This window comes from Protomyctophum parallelum, assembly GCF_964188405.1.
Source record: "Protomyctophum parallelum genome assembly, chromosome: 1".
NCBI classification, from domain to species: domain Eukaryota; kingdom Metazoa; phylum Chordata; class Actinopteri; order Myctophiformes; family Myctophidae; genus Protomyctophum; species Protomyctophum parallelum.
The window spans coordinates 30743300-30764483 of NC_139697.1; the positions used below are offsets into that span (position 1 = coordinate 30743300).

A 21184-nucleotide genomic window follows, 5' to 3' on the forward strand; every position below is an offset into this window, starting at 1 on the left:
TGAATCAGGTCCTTATATGTCCTTGGCTGAACAATATTAATCTAATATTACATACATTTTTTAATTATAATAGAAACGCTTACCAAAACCTAAAGGATGCAAGACAATACTTGTCCTACCGTATATCAATGAAATCCGATAAGGTCAGTGCAGACAACACTGTCTTGTCTGTCACACAGGCTGTGATATATATATAAATAAACAATAAAAACAAAAACTGCATTTGAGAAACTGAAAACTGAATTAATCTTTTTTTCTTGTTTGCATCCTTTCAATTTCAGTTTTGTTCTCCATTTAATGTAAAATGTATATAATTGTCATATCTCCACTTTGCCCTTAAATAGTGTACGTGTTTAGTCACGCAATTACAAGATCATATGGTAGACCACAGCAAAATATGCTTGTTATGAACAAGCTTTATTACCGAGTAAAAAAAAGAAAGCAAAAACTGTGATACTCTTACTCTCTGTTACATAACTGGAAGAGAACTTTTTTTTTCTTCATCAGGAGAGCAGAGTTGCTATCATAATCATGCTCTCAAACATTTCGGATAACAAATATGTACATTAGGGAGAAACAAAAAACCAAAGCACAAAACTACAGTTATCTCAGGGGTAGTGGGTCTTGGGAAAAAGAACCAGGATGACGTAAAAACTACTAAGGTGGAACCCTGACTGACGATGGGGAGCGAGGTTCCAAATGTCACATTAGAACCTTGCAGAAAATCAGAGCCTCGCTCATTCTCGCTGCTCCATTTTAACTTTTGGAGGCTTGAGAAATGACCTGTTTTTCTTCTCCTTTTTCTTTCCTTTGGCCTGGAAGGTTCTCCAGCTGTCCACTCGCCCGTCTCTCGTTTCCTGATAAACAAGGCAACGATGGATAAATTATAGACGGACAAGTTCATTGTGCGTTCTAATAGTTTGGTTAGGCATTCACTTTAACTGGAACACACCTCAAAGTTTTTCTGCCACTCCCGCTCTCGTTTTGCATTCTCTGCTGTCTTTATTTCTTCTTCTCTGGCTCTTTTCCTTGAAGGAGGAAGGGGTAGATAAAAATAAGAGATCCATGACAATTCAATACAAGAACGCATCAGCAAACCCCATAGCAAGCTCCCCCGGGGTCAAATCCGGAGACTTTGGAACGGTCGCCACCAAATAAAAAGCCTATAAACCTAACCTTAACCGTAGTAAAATAATATATAACCCTAAAATAATTCCTAACATTATCCTCAGTAAAACAATGCCTAACCCTAAGCATATTCCTAATATCCTCAGTAAAAGAAATACAAGAACCGCTGGGGGAAGAGTGTGTTTTGTGCAAGTGCTTTAGTTACCACAATTAAGATCAAGTTCATTGTTGCACCCTATGCAACAATAACAGACTGTACATACTGTACAATACATGCACATGGTGTGGGAGTGTCCAGATATCAATCGTTTTTGGTCTAGAATTTCAGAAGTACTATCTGAGGTAATGGGAACTAGAATCCCCCTCTAGCCTAATATTTTAACAAACTGTGGATGTACTGTACAATACATGCACATGGTGTGGGAGTGTCCACACCATGAATTTCAGAAGTACGATCTGCTATCTAGTGTTTCAAAAGTACTATCTGCCAGGAAAACTCCCCCCTGACAGGTGTAAAGGAGTAACTTGGGACACTCAGGCATGAAGGAAGCATGAGTTCAAGTCCGTTGCTCTCCCCATGTCCCCCATATATGGGGACTAGGTTGGCGGAGGGTGTGTAGAGCCAATTGACACAGGTGAAAAATGGGTTACAAAATCGTGGGATAAAAATTTAAAAAAAGTTACCTGAAGTAATGGGAAGTTTGGGAACTAGAATTCCCCTCTAGCCTAATATTTTCTAGTTGAATGATGATTCAGGGATTGGGTTGACATTGACAATGCCACGTAGAAGACTCCTACTCTTAGGGCTGACAGCTGCAAAAAAAACTGCTCGTCCTAAGATGGAAACCTCCCCATAAACTCACAATGGTTCCTCTCATTAATGGACATGATCTCTCTGGAACTCTCTATAGCTCCATCCAATGGGGCACAAGAAAACACACTTGACATCCTATCCACAGCATTAGAAAAACTTAAATCATGCCAACATCTGATGACTGTTATTTTCTTTTCTTTTAATTTTCTTTTTCCAATGGTAAAGTACCTGTCTTGCTTTATTTATTATTATTATGATTGTTTTTGATGTATTCATCTGTTTCACTGTTCAACCTATGCAACAATAACAAACTGGAGATGTACTGTACAATACATGGGGATGTACTGTACAATACATGCACATGGTGTGGGAGTGTCCAGACAGATGTTATTCGTTTTTGGTCTAGAGTTTCAGAAGTACTATCTGCCAGGAAAACTCCCCCCTGACAGGTGTAACTTGGGACACTCGGGCATGACGGAAGCATGAGTTCAAGTCCGTTGCTCTCCCCATGTGACATGTCCCCCATATATGGGGACTAGGTTGGCGGAGGGTGTGTAGAGCCCAGGATCACATTAGATAATTGACACAGGGGTGAAAAATGGGTTACAAAATCATGGGATAGAAATTATATAAAAAAAGAAGAAGTACTATCTCAGGTAATGGGAACTAGAATTTCCCTCTAGCCTAATATTTTCTAGTTGAATGAAATTGAAAATTCAGCGATTGGGTTGACAAGAATACTCTTACTCTTAGGGCTGACAGCTGCAAAAAAACTGCTCATCCTAAAATGGAAATCTCCCCATAAACTTGAGGTCTCACAATGGATCCTCTCATTAATGACATGATCTCTCTGGAACTCTCTATAGCTCCATCCAATGGGGCACAAGAAAACACACTTGACATCTTATCCAAAGCATTAGAAAAACTTAAATCATGCCAACATCTCTGATGACTGTTATTTTCTTTTCTTTTAATTTTATTTTTCCAATGGTAAAGTACCTGTCTTGCTTTATTTATTATGATTGTTTTTGATGTATTGTAATTTTTTATCTGTTTCACTGTTCAACCTATGCAACAATAACAAACTGGGGACGTACTGTACAATACATGCACATGGTGTGGGAGTGTCCAGATATCAATGGTTTTTGGTCTAGACTTTCAGAACTACTATCTGAGGTAATGGGAACTAGAATTCTCCTCTAGCCTAATATTTTAACAAACTGGGGACGTACTGTACAATACATGCACATGGTGTGGGAGTGTCCAGATATCAATGGTTTTTGGTCTAGACTTTCAGAAGTACTATCTGAGGTAATGGGAACTAGAATTCTCCTCTAGCCTAATATTTTAACAAACTGGGGACGTACTGTACAATACATGCACATGGTGTGGGAGTGTCCACACCAGTTTCAGAAGTACTATCTGCCAGGAAAACACCCCCCTGACAGGTGTAAGGGAGTAACTTGGGACACTCAGGCATGAAGGAAGCATGAGTTCAAGTCCATTGCTCTCCCCATGTCCCCCATATATGGGGACTAGGTTGGCGGAGGGTGTGTAGAGCCCAGGATCACACTAGATAATTGACACAGGGGTGAAAAATGGGTTACAAAATCGTGGGATAAAACATATTTTAAAATCAAAAGTTGGGAATGTCGTAAAAAGCACGCAACCCCGGATTAAACAATTAGCGGCAGTCAAACTGTTAATGGACATGATCTCTCTGGAACTCTCTATAGCTCCATCCAATGGGGCACAAGAAAACACACTTGACATCTTATCCACAGCATTAGAAAAACTTAAATCATGCCAACATCTCTGATGACTGTTATTTTCTTTTTTTTTTAATTAAAATTTTCCAATGGTAAAGTACCTGTCTTGCTTCATTTATTATTATGATTGTTTTTGATGTATTGTAATTTTTTATCTGTTTCACTATTCAACCTATGCAACAATAACAAACTGGGGATGTACTGTACAATACATGCACATGGTGTGGGAGTGTCCAGACGTTTTTGGTCTAGAATTTCAGAAGTACTATCTGAGGTAATAGGAACTAGAATTCCCCTCTAGCCTAATATTTTAACAAACTGGAGATGTACTGTACAATACATGCACATGGTGTGGGAGTGTCCACACCAGTTTCAGAAGTACTATCTGCCAGGAGAACTCCCCCCTGACAGGTGTAAAGGAGTAACTTGGGACACTCAGGCATGAAGGAAGCATGAGTTCAAGTCCGTTGCTCTCCCCATGTCCCCCATATATGGGGACTAGGTTGGCGGAGGGTGTGTAGAGCCCAGGATCACATTAGATAATTGACACAGGGGTGAAAAATGAGTTACAAAATAAGTACTATCTGAGGTAATGGGAACTAGAATTTCCTCTAGCCTAATATTTTCTAGTTGAATGATGATTCAGCGATTGGGTTGACATTAACAATGCCACGTAGAAGACTCCTACTCTTAGGGCTGACAGCTGCAAAAAAACTGCTCGTCCTAAGATGGAAACCTCCCCATAAACTTGAGGTCTCACAATCTCACCCCTGCCCACTTTGACAGGTTGGGATGGCTTAGGGTCGTCGACAGAGTACAGCATCTTGCAATGGGTCTGGTCCACAAGATTCGATACACCACCAAGATACCCATGTACCTGTCTAAATACTTCCTTAATGTAAACCAAGTCCACACCCACAACACCAGAGGGAGTGCAACAAACCATGTACAACCCAGATTCGGCACAAACAAGGGACTAAATTATTTTCGCTCCTATGCCACCAAAATGTGGAACGCCCTACCAACAGTCATTAAGACGTGTGAATCCCTTGACTCCTTCAAAACCGCTCTCAAAGGGCACCTACGGATGGCTGCAATTCGAAACTGGCCTCTGTAAAATCTGAATCCCCCCCACCCCATTTTCCCTCACTGTATATTGTATCTTTTCCCTTTTTTGCTTCCCATATGATGAATTCCTGTTCTGTTCTTTAGCTACATAGAAATGTCTATTTGTATGTCTCTAAATGTTTGTATGTCTTTAAATGTTTTGATGAATTGAACAATGTGGACCCTGTTGTAAACAAGTGTAATGCTTAATTGGGTCGTCCACTCACAGTTGACGGTCTTTGTATTGAGTTTGTGCTTAAAATGTACTGTAAATTCTACAAACTGTTAATAAATATTTCAATCAATCAATCAAAAAGGATCATCTCATTAATGATCTCTCTGGAACTCTCTATAGCTCCATCCAATGGGGCACAAGAAAACACACTTGACATCTTATCCACAGCATTAGAAAAACTTAAATCATGCCAACATCTCTGATGACTGTTATTCTTTTCTTTTAATTTTATTTTTCCAATGGTAAAGTACCTGTCTTGCTTTATTTATTATGATTGTTTTTGATGTATTGTAATTAGTGTGGTTGCCCCAAAAGGGGCAACCAGACTCTAGTAATTGTAACACTTTATTATTCTTTTTATTATTTCACAGTAGTCTTTTTTTTGTCGCTTTATACCTCCCACACTGTACGCTGTACGCACTTGAGCCATATGTCAAATTGACCGGAAAAATCGGGAATCGTGTGCTTGTATTTTGTTAAGAGAAATGTTGTATAGTTTAATTGATATGAATTTATTAGTGAATTAAATTTCCCCATTGACATGAATGGGAAAAGGCAAAAAATCACATTCAAGTATTTTTTCCTCGGAGACTGTAATCACTATAGTTACAAAACTTTTAGGGATATTTCTTAATTATGACTAAAATTAATTAAAATTATAATTTTATAGGTCGGCCTCATGGTGGCGCTATAACAGCCCACTTTACCTTTTGGCTTATAACTCTTGAACCGTAGGTCGTAAAATCAAAATATTTTTTCCCCTGGATTCCTTGGGTCATGACGCATCTCCCCATATAGGCCACGCCCATTTCCGCCATGATGGATTTTCCGCCATTTTGAATTTTGTCCAAAACACACTTTTTGCTTTTCCTCCTACAGATTTTGTCCAAATCTCACAGAAATCGGCACACATGATCTCTGGACATATCCGATTAAATCACCAACTGCAGAATTTTGGTAGTGCGTATCGTTCGGCCGTAATCGTCTTCCGAAGTTAGTAGGAGGGGCCTATATCACAAAAATGCCATAAATCACGAACGGAATGTCCAATCCATCCCAAATTTGAATCACATGTCCGGGGTGGTTCAATCGACCAAGTTCTAAAAGCAATTCCATTTTCATCCATAGGGGGCGCCGCAAATGCGAGAAATGTAACCGTTTGTCGCAAAAACATGAATTTCGGGGGTTAAAGCCCCTCCGAATGACTTACGCATGATCTAAGGCGTGACTTGAAATTGTAATTGGCTGGCAATACTAGTGGGAGGGGCATATGTAAGCCACTGCGGCAACCACACTCTGCAATTTTTTTAAATTGCGAATTTTCTAGTTTTTTATCTGTTTCACTGTTCAACCTATGCAACAATAACAAACTGGGGACGTACTGTACAATACATGCACATGGTGTGGGAGTGTCCAGATATCAATGGTTTTTGGTCTAGACTTTCAGAAGTACTATCTGAGGTAATGGGAACTAGAATTCTCCTCTAGCCTAATATTTTAACAAACTGGGGACGTACTGTACAATACATGCACATGGTGTGGGAGTGTCCACACCAGTTTCAGAAGTACTATCTGCCAGGAAAGCTTCCCCCTGACAGGTGTAAAGGAGTAACTTGGGACACTCAGGCATGAAGGAAGCATGAGTTCAAGTCCATTGCTCTCCCCATGTCCCCCATATATGGGGACTAGGTTGGCGGAGGGTGTGTAGAGCCCAGGATCACACTAGATAATTGACACAGGGGTGAAAAATGGGTTACAAAATCGTGGGATAAAAAATATTTTAAAAACAAAAGGTGGGAATGTCGTAAAAAGCACGCATCGTACCCCGGATTAAACAATTAGCGGCAGTCAAACTGTTAATGGACATGATCTCTCTGGAACTCTATAGCTCCATCCAATGGGGCACAAGAAAACACACTTGACATCTTATCCACAGCATTAGAAAAACTTAAATCATGCCAACATCTCTGATGACTTATTTTCTTTTCTTTTAATTAAAATTTTCCAATGGTAAAGTACCTGTCTTGCTTCATTTATTATTATGATTGTTTTTGATGTATTGTAATTTTTTATCTGTTTCACTATTCAACCTATGCAACAATAACAAACTGGGGATGTACTGTACAATACATGCACATGGTGTGGGAGTGTCCAGACGTTTTTGGTCTAGAATTTCAGAAGTACTATCTGAGGTAATAGGAACTAGAATTCCCCTCTAGCCTAATATTTTAACAAACTGGAGATGTACTGTACAATACATGCACATGGTGTGGGAGTGTCCACACCAGTTTCAGAAGTACTATCTGCCAGGAGAACTCCCCCCTGACAGGTGTAAAGGAGTAACTTGGGACACTCAGGCATGAAGGAAGCATGAGTTCAAGTCTGTTGCTCTCCCCATGTCCCCCATATATGGGGACTAGGTTGGCGGAGGGTGTGTAGAGCCCAGGATCACATTAGATAATTGACACAGGGGTGAAAAATGAGTTACAAAATAAGTACTATCTGAGGTAATGGGAACTAGAATTTCCTCTAGCCTAATATTTTCTAGTTGAATGATGATTCAGCGATTGGGTTGACATTAACAATGCCACGTAGAAGACTCCTACTCTTAGGGCTGACAGCTGCAAAAAAACTGCTCGTCCTAAGATGGAAACCTCCCCATAAACTTGAGGTCTCACAATCTCACCCCTGCCCACTTTGACAGGCTGGGATGGCTTAGGGTCGTCGACAGAGTACAGCATCTTGCAATGGGTCTGGTCCACAAGATTCGATACACCACCAAGATACCCATGTACCTGTCTAAATACTTCCTTAATGTAAACCAAGTCCACACCCACAACACCAGAGGGAGTGCAACAAACCATGTACAACCCAGATTCGGCACAAACAAGGGACTAAATTATTTTCGCTCCTATGCCACCAAAATGTGGAACGCCCTACCAACAGTCATTAAGACATGTGAATCCCTTGACTCCTTCAAAACCGCTCTCAAAGGGCACCTACGGATGGCTGCAATTCGAAACTGGCCTCTGTAAAATCTGAATCCCCCCACCCCATTTTCCCTCACTGTATATTGTATCTTTTCCCTTTTTTGCTTCCCATATGATGAATTCCTGTTCTGTTCTTTAGCTACATAGAAATGTCTATTTGTATGTCTCTAAATGTTTGAATGTCTTTAAATGTTTTGATGAATTGAACAATGTGGACCCTGTTGTAAACAAGTGTAATGCTTAATTGGGTCGTCCACTCACAGTTGACAGTCTTTGTATTGAGTTTGTGCTTAAAATGTACTGTAAATTCTACAAACTGTTAATAAATATTTCAATCAATCAATCAAAAAGGATCATCTCATTAATGATCTCTCTGGAACTCTCTATAGCTCCATCCAATGGGGCACAAGAAAACACACTTGACATCTTATCCAAAGCATTAGAAAAACTTAAATCATGCCAACATCTCTGATGACTGTTATTTTCTTTTCTTTTAATTTTCTTTTTCCAATTGTTAAGTACCTGTCTTGCTTTATTTATTATTATTATTATGATTGTTTTTGATGTATTGAATTTCTGCTTTATATTTGGCAGCATCTTGGATGCAAATAGCCCCTCCCTTGTCGGCAGGTTTAATAACCAAGTCCATAAGTTCCTTTAAAGCCGTTTTCTCTGCAGTTGATTATTAGGATATGTTGATTACCGTTTCTGACTGCGCGTCCATGGACACTTCCCAGCGTTCCCGGTGTTGGCGTCACCTCTTCCCCCTCCTGCATTTCTTTTTCGGCCGTTGAACCTCCTGCGTTGTCCTAAAAAAGGCTGTTCGCTGGAGGGTTGGCTGGAATCGCTGTCGAGGGTGAAGTCGCTGTCAGACTGAGACTGCACAGGCTCTCTCTGCTGGTGGTGAGATGAGGTTGAGCTGTGCTGCTGCTGTGCGCTCTGCTGGTTGGTGCGTAAAGTTGGTGCTGGTTGTTGGGAGCTGGTAGCGATGGGCTCATTTGGTTGGCTGGCTTCTTCCTCAATCTTGATGTCCCAGTCGTAGACTTGATTTGTCATGTACACCTGTCAGGGGGGAGTTTTCCTGGCAGATAGTACTTCTGAAACTCTACACCAAAAACGAACAACATCTGCACACTCCCACACCATGGGCATTTATTGTACAGTACATCCCCAGTTTGTTATTGTTGCATAGGTTGAACTGGGGATGTACTGTACAATAAATGCACATGGTGTGGGAGTGTGCAGATGTTGTTCGTTTTTGGTGTAGAGTTTCAGAAGTACTATCTGCCAGGAAAACTGCCCCCCTGACAGGTGTACATGACAAATCAAGTCTACGACTGGGACATCAAGATTGAGGAAGAAGCCAGCCAACCAAATGAGCCCATCGCTACCAGCTCCCAACAACCAGCACCAACTTTACGCACCAACCAGCAGAGCGCACAGCAGCAGCACAGCTCAACCTCATCTCACCACCAGCAGAGAGAGACTGTGCAGTCTGACAGCGACTTCACCCTCTACAACAATTCCAGCCAACCCTCCAGCGAACAGCCTTTTTTAGGACAACGCAGGAGGTTCAACGGCCGAAAAAGAAATGCAGGAGGGGGAAGAGGTGACGCCAACACCGGGAACACTGGGAAGTGTCCGTGGACGCGCAGTCAGAAACGGTAATCAACATATCCTAATAATCAACTGCAGAGAAAACGGCTTTAAAGGAACTTATGGACTCTAAAGACTTGGTTATTAAACCTGCCGACAAGGGAGGGGCTATTTGCATCCAAGATGCTGCCAAATATAAAGCAGAAATTCTCTCCCAACTGCCTAATGACAAAGTCTATACGAAATTGAAATCTGACCCAACTAACTCATTTCAGTATTGTTTTAAATTGGCTAAATTGAAAGGTTGGATCTCCAAACCGGAATTAGATTTTCTACATAACCAGCACCCAATCCAACCTGTTTTCTATACCCTACCCAAGATACATAAATCCTTAGAAAACCCTCCAGGTCGGCCTATTGTGGCCCAGACCGACTCCTGCCTTTGTTGATTCCCATATTAAGCCTTTTGCACAATCCCTACCATCGTATATTAAAGACTCCACAGACTTTATTAATAAGATTTCCAGTATTCAAAATATCCCAGAAGATGCTTTACTAGTAACTTTGGATGTGACAAGTTTGTATACCAATATTTCACATGACGGCGGCCTTAAAGCTTTTTCTGTTGCATCGAGACGACTCGACAAACCCCCCCAATGAGTTTATCATTGAGTTGGCACGCCTTGTCATGAAATACAACTACTTTAAATTTGACAATGATTTTTATCTCCAGGTTTCAGGCACGAGCATGGGCTCAATTTGCGCCCCTAATTATGCAAACCTGTTAGCCCTGTAAACATGACTCTCGTATTCATACGAGAGTCATGACGCAACTTCACCCTGGTTTTTGCAGACTCTACATTTACAAATAATTAAAATATATAAACATTCGCATTTCAAATATAAAGTACTCACAAAGTGTCCCACGGGTGTTAGTTAGTAGCAGCGCCAGCGATTAGAATTTCTGCATCCCACGTTGTTTAATAAAAAGCATTTTTATCCAAGGTGTTATTTTGCCATTGGCTTTCAACTACGCGCCCCTATCGGTCGGGAGGAGGGTGGCACTCGGTGTGTTCGATATAGGTACGCTGACCGCCCTGCCAATACAGACTAATAGGCGAGTGCGCTCCCGGTGTGCAACTGTGGATTTCCCAAACGAACCCCGTTTGAAAAAAGTAGCCGGAGAGCTCGGACAAAAATGCTTTTTATTAAAGAACGCAGGACGCAGCAATTCTAATCGCTCGCGCTGCTACTAACTAACACCCGTGGGACACTTTGTGAGTACTTTATATTTGAAATCTGAATGTTTATATATACGGAAATCTTGTAAATGCAGCGACTGCAAAAAACAGGGCAAAGTTACTGCATGACTGTCATGATAATTATCATGGCAGTCATGTTCCAGGGCTACAAACCTGTATACTTTTGTTTCCAACCCTGACATCAACACCCATTTGAAGAAGATTGTAAAATGGTACCATTACATTGATGACATTTTCTGTATATACCAGGGTAATGTTGATGAACTTGATGATTTTTTTAAATTGCTGAATAGCTATGATCGCAATTTACAATAGACCACAGTTTAGAGAAAGTACATTTTCTGGACATGTGGGTCATGAAAGGCATTGGCAGTCTATTCACTACACTATACAGAAAGGAGACCGATAGAAATACACTTCTTTTGGCTAGTAGTTTTCATCCTACACCCCTGAAAAGAGGTCTCCCTAAAAGCCAATTATATAGACTAAGACGAGTGTGCCACTCTACCGAGAACTTTTGTGAGAAAGCCTCAGATATGCGAGAAAGGTTTGTGCAACGTGGCTACCCGATCACTTGGGTGGATCAAGCTTATAATGCAGCGCTCCACAAGCCTCGTTCCGAATTACTAACTACCAGCAATAAGACCGAAAAGAAATTCTCAGTGACCTGTATCAACACTCACAAGCCATTAAATCTGTTTTTAAAAAACACTGGCACATTCTACAGTCAGACCCTGAACTAACCACTGCCTTTCCTGATCCTCCTCTGTTTGTTTTTAAACGTGACCGCAACCTGAGAGACAATCTTGTTAATGCATATTTTGCACAAAACGAACCACAGTCCAGCCAAACAAGCCTTTGCCCCTTACCTAAAGGAAAGTACCGGTGTGGCCGCTGTGCACAGTGTAATAACACTGCTATATTGACGCACTTTAGGCACCCACACACAGGGAAAAAGTTTCCCATACAAAGCGTCATCACCTGTGATAGCACTCATGTGATCTATTTAATTACATGCCCATGCGGACTGGCATATATCAGTAAAACCACCCGAAAATTAAAAGAACCCATGAGTGAGCACAAGAGCTCAATCCACAGGAACAACAGAGAATATCCTGTCGCTGTCCATTTTAATGATTTAAAGCATGACATATCCTCCTTTAGATTTCAGGGGATAGAACAAGTCCAAATGCCACCCAGAGGTGGCGACCTTGACCTTATGCTGAAAAGAAGAGAAACATTTTGGATCTTTACATTGCAGACCCTGGACCTTAAGGGTCTTAATGATGAATTCACACTGAATATTATGCTGTGATTTATCATGCGTTGATTGGTTGGACTGCCTTTATACATTTGTGCTTTTACCTTTTTTGTGGCTTCTCTATAATATTGTATTCTCACTGTTTTTAAACTTGTGGGTCCACTTATATGACTTCTCTTGTCTTTTAGATATTGAAGACCTGGATGACACTGTCATATGATCCTTTGTCCTTTAGTGATGCCCTGACCCTGATAAATTATTGTATTTTGTTTGATGGGATTGCATACACCTTTTCTTTATTTAGGGTGGGTCTAATATGGTTTTGAGGGGAGTGTCTTAAGTGTTCTGGTTATCTGTGCAGCCAATGACCTGCATCTCCATGACCTTCTCACTGGGGGTGTGGTCTATAAATGTTTGGTGGTTATTGTGCCCTGTATGTCTGTCGTGATGAAGGTCGAATAGACCGAAACGTTGACAAATAAAGAGCAAAAAAAAAAAACGGTGTCAAGTTTCTGGCAGTGTGCCCTTCTTTGTTCTTCAAAGATAACCTTTTTAGGTGTAAAGGAGTAACTTGGGACACTCAGGCATGAAGGAAGCATGAGTTCAAGTCCGTTGCTCTCCCCATGTCCCCCATATATGGGGACTAGGTTGGCGGAGGGTGTGTAGAGCTCAGAATCACATTAGATAATTGACACAGGGGTGAAAAATGAGTTACAAAATCGTGGGATAAAAATTATAAAGAAAATTAAAAAAAGTACTATCTGAGGTAGGGAACTAGAATTCCCCTCTAGCCTAATATTTTCTTGTTGAATGACGATTCAGCGATTGGGTTGACATTGACAATGCCACGTAGAAGACTCCTACTCTTAGGACTGACAGCTGCAAAAATACTGCTCGTCCTAAGATGGAAACCTCCCCATAAACTTGAGGTCTCACAATGGTTCCTCTCATTAATGGACATGATCTCTCTGGAACTCTCTATAGCTCCATCCAATGGGGCACAAGAAAACACACTTGACATCTTATCCACAGCATTAGAAAAAATCATGCCAACATCTCTGATGACTGTTATTTTCTTTTCTTTTAATTTTCTTTTTCCAATAGTAAAGTACCTGTCTTGCTTTATTTATTATTATTATTATTATTATGATTGTTTTTGATGTATTGTAATTTTTTATCTGTTTCGCTGTTCAACCTGTGGGGTGGGGGAAACCCCCTTTTCTTTTAACAAATAATTAAATAAAAACTTAAATAAAAACTTCATTGTGATCACACACTTACAAACGCGTACAAAAAGGGAAGGAGGCGGCTTGTATTTGCAGATCGGCTTATAACTGCTATTATAGGTCACTATTTGAGGATTTACGGAAACATTTCATTAGCTTAGCTAGGTGAATGAGAGGAATGTTATTGGTTGTTTAATCTTCTAGTTTGTCTTAAGTAACATAAGGTTTTAGGTTACATTTACCTTTCATGCATATCCTTTGCTTCCCTTTCTTTCCTTTTGATCTCAAGTTCTGCAAACAGCTTCATCGTCTGCTTGTACACTGCTTGTCTGAACTGGAAGAACAGCAGAGAAGAAGACAAGTATAGTTTATACTGTACTTGCAGTTTGTGTCATATCCAGGCAATAGGTATGCACAAGTTCCCATGTACATATATGGACAGTCAGGGGCCAACTTTATACTACCAGTGAATGAAGCAGATTCTCTCACACATCAGGGGCCATTTGTATTAAAGTTTTGTTGGACAAAATGCTTGACTTTTAGACTTGACAAAAAGAAAAGGTGATGAGGTTGGCTAAATCTAAAAACTAACAGGGGCGATTGAGACAGAACATGATTTTCTTATGTGACTCTAGTATAGCAAAGCATCAAGTTGGGCCAATTAAATAAACAAATTGAAGCAAATGGGGATAATCCTGCAGCCCCTTGATCAGCAGGCCAAACTCTCCTTGCTTATAGTGATCTCAGAAAAGACCCAATATTTCCTTTTTATTTGTGTTCAACAACAGGACCACACAATCACTCTCACTGCTTGATGCCAGTTTAATAGAATAATTTATAGAATTATACGCAACAGAGTCAATGTAAGGTAGGTGTAACGATTTACGGATTTAAAAAGTCTGTATTTTCGTGTACAAAAATATGGACTTCAGTGAGAGATCCTTAAAAGTGCTAAATACAATATAGGCTTATTTTGCTACTTATTTTGATCCTAAATTACTTATCATGGGGTCCATTTAGCAGAATTGCCGCTGTCGTCCACGTCCAGTTTCCCCAGCAGACCTCATAGAGCGGAGCTCATATATCACTTTTAAGCCAATTGTTTGCTGTCAAAGGAGATTTTCTTTCCTCATGAATGTGTGATTAGTTGTCATTACAAACACATCCATGCCTTGGTTGTCCCACACAAGCAGCTACAGTCTCGTAAATCATAGTTTGGGATGAGCGTTCGGCACAAATGCCAATCAAAGTGATTGTACTAGCCAATCACGGCGCATCTTTTCCGGGACATGGCAAAACACAACATCTGTTTAGAAGACTCGTGTGGGACAACTAAGGCATGGATGTGCTTAATGACAACTAATAATAGATTGATGAGAAAAAGGAAAAAGGCGATATGGCTCCGCTCTATGCTGGGGAAACTGGACAGGGGCATTTCTGCAAAATAGACCCCATGGCAAGTCATTTTGGATCAATATAAGTAGTAAAATGAGCTTATGTGTTATTTAGTCTGGAGTTGTCCTTTAAGACTATGATGGCACATCATGGCAGACAAAAGTAAAACTGTTAAACATATTTACACTGATTTAATCTGGAAAAATGTGTGCGTGTGCGCTTTGGCCTCCCCTTACAAATGGCTTTGAGCCGTGATACTTCCATGTTACACGGTAAACGGCCTTTCAAACGTGAAGCGATATAATGCGACTATAGTTCATTTTCAGGGAGACCTGCATTTTTGCGTGGAGCAACAACGCAAGCGTATTTATGTGAGTGCGGTCCAGTCCCGTGAAGTTGTTGCGCCTCACCAGACCTGGATTCTGTTTAGCTTTTTTTTACGCGTGCGTTGTCGCGCCCCTCTTCAACAGACCTGTAGCAGACCTCTCGTTGATCCAGGCAACAATGTGTGCGTTCCTCGCTTCCCGTTTGAAAGGCCCTTAAGGGTGACATCACTGTCCAATCCTTGGTATCTTTGTGGCTGAAGTAGCTTGATGTAGCCAAAACACTCAATGCGATCGACAACGGGAGGTATGATTAATTCTAACGCGACTAGCAACGGAACCACGATGGGCCGTCAAACACATAATCTTTTCTTAGAATTGGACGGAATGATTTAGATTTTTTTTAGATCAAGAGTTATTCACGTTTTAAGATTTTCAATCTCGTCGGCTAAAATGGGGAACATTTTCGATGACGTCCCACCGGAAAATAAAACATCCCAGCCTGGAGCGATGGGATCGGTTTTGATATCAATAATCCCTGTCCTTTTGATCAATCTCCGTCCTGAGCACTGCACTGGGCGTTACTAATTGATTGAACGAAGAACTCAATCCTTGCCGCTCAGGGTGTTACAATACATTACCATTTCAGCATCATCCTCCTCGATATATAAAGGCTTTCCTTCCTTCTTTAGCTGTTTCTTTTTCTTCTCCATCTGTTGGAACACCGATTGACAAGACTTTAAAGGGATATTCCACGGCAAAGTAACATTTAAATTATTTTAGTAAGTAAGTACATTTTATTTATAAAGCACCTTTCAAAACAATGTTACAAAGTGCTGTACAGTGGACAACCAGGTAAAACAATTACATTAAAACGACGCACACAAGAGCAATAACAATGAAGAAAAGCAAAACATTGACCTGCACAAAAAGTCAGGTAAACATTCCATAAGACAAAATGCTTACGAAATAAAGTTTTAGAAAGTTCTTAAACCCATTGACGTTCCAGTGTGGGAGCAACCACTGCAAATGTATGGCCCCTACACACTGTAGGAGTTTTAAAGTAGTCGGCGAGTCATCAGATCGTCATGTATTTCACACTACAGGAGTTTTTTTAATCGTCTGTCATATCTTTGTGGCTTTCACACTAAACGATTGGTCGCCGACTAGGGATAACACACTGCAAGAGTTCACCAAGATGCGATCCAGACCCGACATAGGCTATACACTATTTGTTTTTTATTCCAATTCATTTTGACATCTCACACACGTGCAGGATGCCGCGATACAAGCACGAGACCAACACCGGACGCCTCTCTCTCTCTGCGTGCACACCACACACACACACACACACACACACACAGTGAGAGAGCGAACGAGGTCCAAATGTTTGCTCCAATGCGGTTTTTATCAACATTATTCAAGTGAAATGAGTCGGTTTTATAGACTGGGCTAATATAGCTATACCATTGATTGTACGACACAGGACAGGATTTACCCAAGGAATAAAGGTTATATATATTATTATCTGATCATCTATAGATACAGTCGACGACCCGACGGACAGACAGACAGACAGACAGAGTGAGTGCTCTCATTGGCTGCAATACAGGACTTCTCGGGACGCGCTCGCAACCCATGTCATACTGTACGATGTCCAGTCGGCGACAGAGCCAAATATCAAACCACCTTCAGAAACGGTCTGGGAGGCGTCTGCGAGCACTTTTATTGGCGCGATATCTTCTCGCAGAGCCTTTCACACACAGCGAGCAAAACCTTGGCGATCAAAGCCTGATTTTGCGTCAGATCGGGAGTTTTGTCGACAGCATAATCGGAGCAAATATCGTGCAGTGTGTACGAGCCATTACTAGATCAGCAGTTCCCTTTTTGGCCATGCACACCCTGTTACCTCCCGACCTAGCTGACGCACCACCCCACAAATTGCATAAGCTATAGAGCAATAAAACCATAGCACCACCATTAGCCTTTTCATGTCGCTCACCCCCTAGAAGGCACTCGTGCACCAGTTGGGAATGACTGTACTAGATCAAGGCAAAACTTATCAGGTCTCCTTTGTGGCTGGCCAAAGCCATTTCTTTATATTTATAAAAAAATAAAGGTTTGCATTCGAGAGTGTCGAGTGATTTTCATCTTTTATTACTTCTTCCATGTTGACTGACTTCATCACTGATGAAGGCTGGATAGCTGAAACGTGTTAATTTGACTGGAATCATTAAGAGAAAACTCACTCTTGCCACTCTGAGTGTCTCATTTGTTTTAATTTTAACTTTGCATTTTTTTCTTATTGTCTAATAAAATATTCAATCAATAAAAAAGACTCAAAATTTAACAATGGAATGCGAAAGTGCTCATTCTATCTCAATGGGATAGTTCCAATGTTTGGCACTATAGCCCATAGGCACCCACTTTGCGGCGAGATCAAAGCGTGTTGCCACTCTTACTATTCCACTCGGTAGTAACAAAAAGTGTATTTACCGGCTCCATTTTGAAGGTCTATTTTACCATATAGACCCCTACAAACTGATCTAAGACAACATCTGATTTCCATGTTTGATTATTGTAATACCCTGGCAACCCAACAATGGGTCCTGGCCCACAGGTTCGGAATTCAACTCAAGAACTCACATTGTGTTCCACATACTCCTTTCCTGCACTGATCACATCTATAGCTCTCTTCTTCATGTCAGGTTCCAGTAGATTCTTGTACGCCTTGTCCACAGCTAGAATGAAACAACATCTTTAGATGGCATCCAGCACAGTCTCAACTAAATATCAACCAGGGATGTATTTCAAATATCTTTAATTTAACCACAGGAACCATAAACATTTTAAAACATTTCTTTTGGACAACTAGTGGTCCGTGGACAACTGATCTACGATGTTCTAGAACTTCTAGAATATACCTTAGGTAGTATCAGTCAATTAACACACACATTGGAACAATAACATTGGTACCGCATTCCCAATTATATGCAGATATCAGCATTTTACCTTCAAAGGCAAGCTGTGATCTGTCTTGGTCATCCTGGTTTTTGTCTGGATGGACTAAGATGGACAACTGATGAAAGGAAGACCACAAACACTAGACATTAGACTAGGAAAGAGAAACATCGTTGACATGGTTTATCCATTTTAAGCTTTTAAAGGTCGACAAGGTCGATTCCAATAACCTGAAATCTGTCCATCTATTGCAAGGACATGTGACAGCCTGGCGGTAACACCTAATGTCTTCGCTCTGGAAAACCTCACACCAATTGTAGTGAAACACAGGTTTTCGTAGGCTGGGAAAGTTCTTACAGTAACTTTGAGAGTACATCTTCCTGACATTTTAATTTAGTACAATAACAAGTTCTGCTTACTGCTCGAAACCTCTTCTTCAACTCGTCATCTGTTGCCTCTGGGTCAATTTGCAACACCTAGAATTAGGAATGAATTAGTGAATCAAAATCGTGTCAAGAAAGAAAAATGTGGAGCATATGAGAAAGCAAAATTTCTGTTAAACCTGTGGCAACACAGAACCAAAAACAAACCTTTCCCCTCCCTCCAATACCACATGTACTCATGGAAGTTATGTTTTTTCTAGTTACCTCAAAGGGATTCAGATTGAAGTAGGATGAACCAGGCCTGAGCAATCTGTCGATCTGCTGCTTAGAGGTCAAAACTGAGTCACGCTTCTCTATTTGCTTCACCTGTTGAGACACAGCAGAGCAAAATCCTAATCGTCAACCTGATGAAAACATAACTAGAAACAGATACAATTCACCTGTTAGAACCAAGTTCCCTGGAGGTAAGGGAACAGTCCATGCAATTATCCAGAGGCTGTCTACAAAAAAACCCACAATAGCAATAACTACAATCTAAAAAATCTGGGAGGACACTCACACAACCAGGTACAAAAAGGTACCAAATGTCCTTCCTCCCAAGAGCATACAAGCTTTACCATAAGTAATAGAAAGTTTACTGGTTGTTGATCTGTTTGTAACGTTTTCTTAGAGCAGCCCTCTTGAATGTGTAATAAACATTCATACGGTTATGCAATGATGTTTTGTAATACATTTGAAACTATACGCCAAAATGCTTGCAGCTTTCCGGAGGATTTGTTGGTTACCTAAAGAACTCTGATCTCTTAACACATTATGTCTGCGTTGTTCAGGTTGTTTCTATCTTTCATCGTGGTCCGTGAAAACAGCGGATTTAAAATAAGACCACACGATTTATAAAAACGACAGAGCAAGGTCTACTCTGGCCTGACGGAAAAACAAGTTTGTTATTTTTTAATTGACACGGTCACCGTTATTTAAATAACGTGGACGGAAATCATTGCGTCAGTCAATATCTAACTAACACGAATGTCGCAGTATAATAATTAAAAACAGTACAACACATGGACAGGTGCGGCAAACATTCTCATGTTTTGAATTGTCTGTGATTAACATGTAGTCTTTATTGTGCTTCATGCAACCATAACTTAAAACAACTATTATTAACAAGATGATTACCAAAAAGCTTAATGCAGTCAAGTAGTATAGTGTCGTGACTATGCAGGTATAACACAGGAAAATAAACACATGTAGGTTCATTCTTTTGCACAGGTTGCGTTAGCTTTCCATGGCTAGCTAATGCTAATCTTCAGCAGGACCACACGTGATAATAAAATACGAGCTTTGGCAGACCAAGCAGTGTGCATGTGACAGAATATGACAAACAGCGCTATCCTCCTATAGTGCAAAACTCTGTTCAAAGTTACCCTACCTCCGTGTAAAAGCTTTGAAATAATTCATCTGAACACTGAGTTGAGGATTCTCCTCCGGCGGCCGCCATCTTGACCCAGGTTTACATGTGACGTCACGTTGGACTCTCTTCGGCGGCGTAACGTGACTGTGCGTGCGCACTGCCCTTTGATAGAACGTCGTCGCACGACGTCGTGCGCGCACCAAACAGTAGTGATAATGGCAAAAAACCCACTCCATTTCATGCCTTTCATTCGTTTTTCGTGTTATTATAATCCTCTAGCACAATGGTTTTTAACCCTTTTCATTCCAAGGCCCATTATGTATTGGGCATTTGAGCCACGGCCCACGATTAGATGAGATTTAGCCTCAGACCCAAAACTAAAGAATATTTTGTTGTCGTTGATCAAAATAACAATTATTCTATATTCTCTAATTGTGTAAATGTCTTGTAAATTAAGTAATGCAGATGTTTAGCAATAATGTAACTCTTGAGAGCATACATTTTAATTGACGCTCTCAAGAGTTAAAGATCTATAAAGGTCTATTTGGTTAACAACTCTCCATCATTTAGCTGGGGACCACCTGGAACATCCTCAAGGACCACTGGTTGAAAACCACTGCTCTAGCATAATGAATCTCGTCAGATTCTACTAACTCAAGACTAAATCCCACTGGCGTAATTAGAGGATCTAGTAAAGCCAATTATTGATTTAATTTCTCATCCCCCCTGCTGTTCACAAAATAAGACGGTAGACCAGACGTGTAATGTAGGCCTATTGTGCATTGTGCATTCTGCAAGCTTAGCTTAGGCCTATATGTTTATAAATGAAGATCATGATAGTGTATAATGGTCTTTATTGAATGAAAACAATGCGTGTTCAGTTATCCCAATGTAGGCTAATACCCACCATAACTGCCCACATCTCGTAGATGTATTTATCGATTCTGACATTTTCAATCTTGTCAGAATCGATAAATACATCTACGAGAGTTCAAATTTTGGGCTACCCACTGCCCAGTTTCCCCCAAGAAAATATCACAAAGTAGTACCCAGTGTCCCGGGGGGAAAATCTCAATCTTCTGATGTCAAGAGGAAATACACCATAATCCAATATTCATTAAAAAACTGCCCATGGTACAACATAGAAATTGTAGTAAGATATTCTAGCCCAGGGGTGCCCACACTTTTTTGACTTGAGAGCTACTTTCAAAATGACCTGCTCAACAAGATCTACCCACCGATTTTTTCTTTTCTTTTAATAGTTTAAATATGTACCCGAGTGGGCTTTGGAATAGCGGAGCTGGCATTTGATATAAGACAAAT

The 21184-nt window shown here is 40.6% G+C and overlaps 1 protein-coding gene across 1 annotated transcript; it reads right to left on the reverse strand.

The window, feature by feature from the left end:
- Nucleotides 1-381: 381 nt before the first annotated feature.
- dnajc8 (DnaJ (Hsp40) homolog, subfamily C, member 8) lies at nt 382-19987 on the reverse strand. The gene is made up of 9 exons (XM_083767192.1): nt 19880-19987; nt 18715-18816; nt 18487-18543; nt 18119-18185; nt 17753-17847; nt 15748-15819; nt 13631-13722; nt 953-1028; nt 382-857 (listed from the first exon to the last, which is right to left on the reverse strand). The coding sequence occupies exons 1-9, from the start codon at nt 19946-19948 to the stop codon at nt 738-740; spliced, it is 750 nt and encodes a 249-aa protein (XP_083623318.1). The 5' UTR covers nt 19949-19987; the 3' UTR covers nt 382-737.
- Between the last annotated feature and the right edge of the window lie 1197 nt (nt 19988-21184).

Bases quoted from the DNA above. Each gene is read 5' to 3' on its own strand.
- dnajc8 (XM_083767192.1), bottom strand. From the start codon at position 19,948: ATGGCGGCCGCCGGAGGAGAATCCTCAACTCAGTGTTCAGATGAATTA. The intron at 18,186-18,486 runs GTAAGCAGAACT...TCCTTTCATCAG, and splicing joins TGAAGAAGAGGTTTCGAGCA to TTGTCCATCTTAGTCCATCC. The intron at 1,029-13,630 runs GTAAATGTAACC...TCCTCCTTCAAG, and splicing joins GCAAAGGATATGCATGAAAG to GAAAAGAGCCAGAGAAGAAG.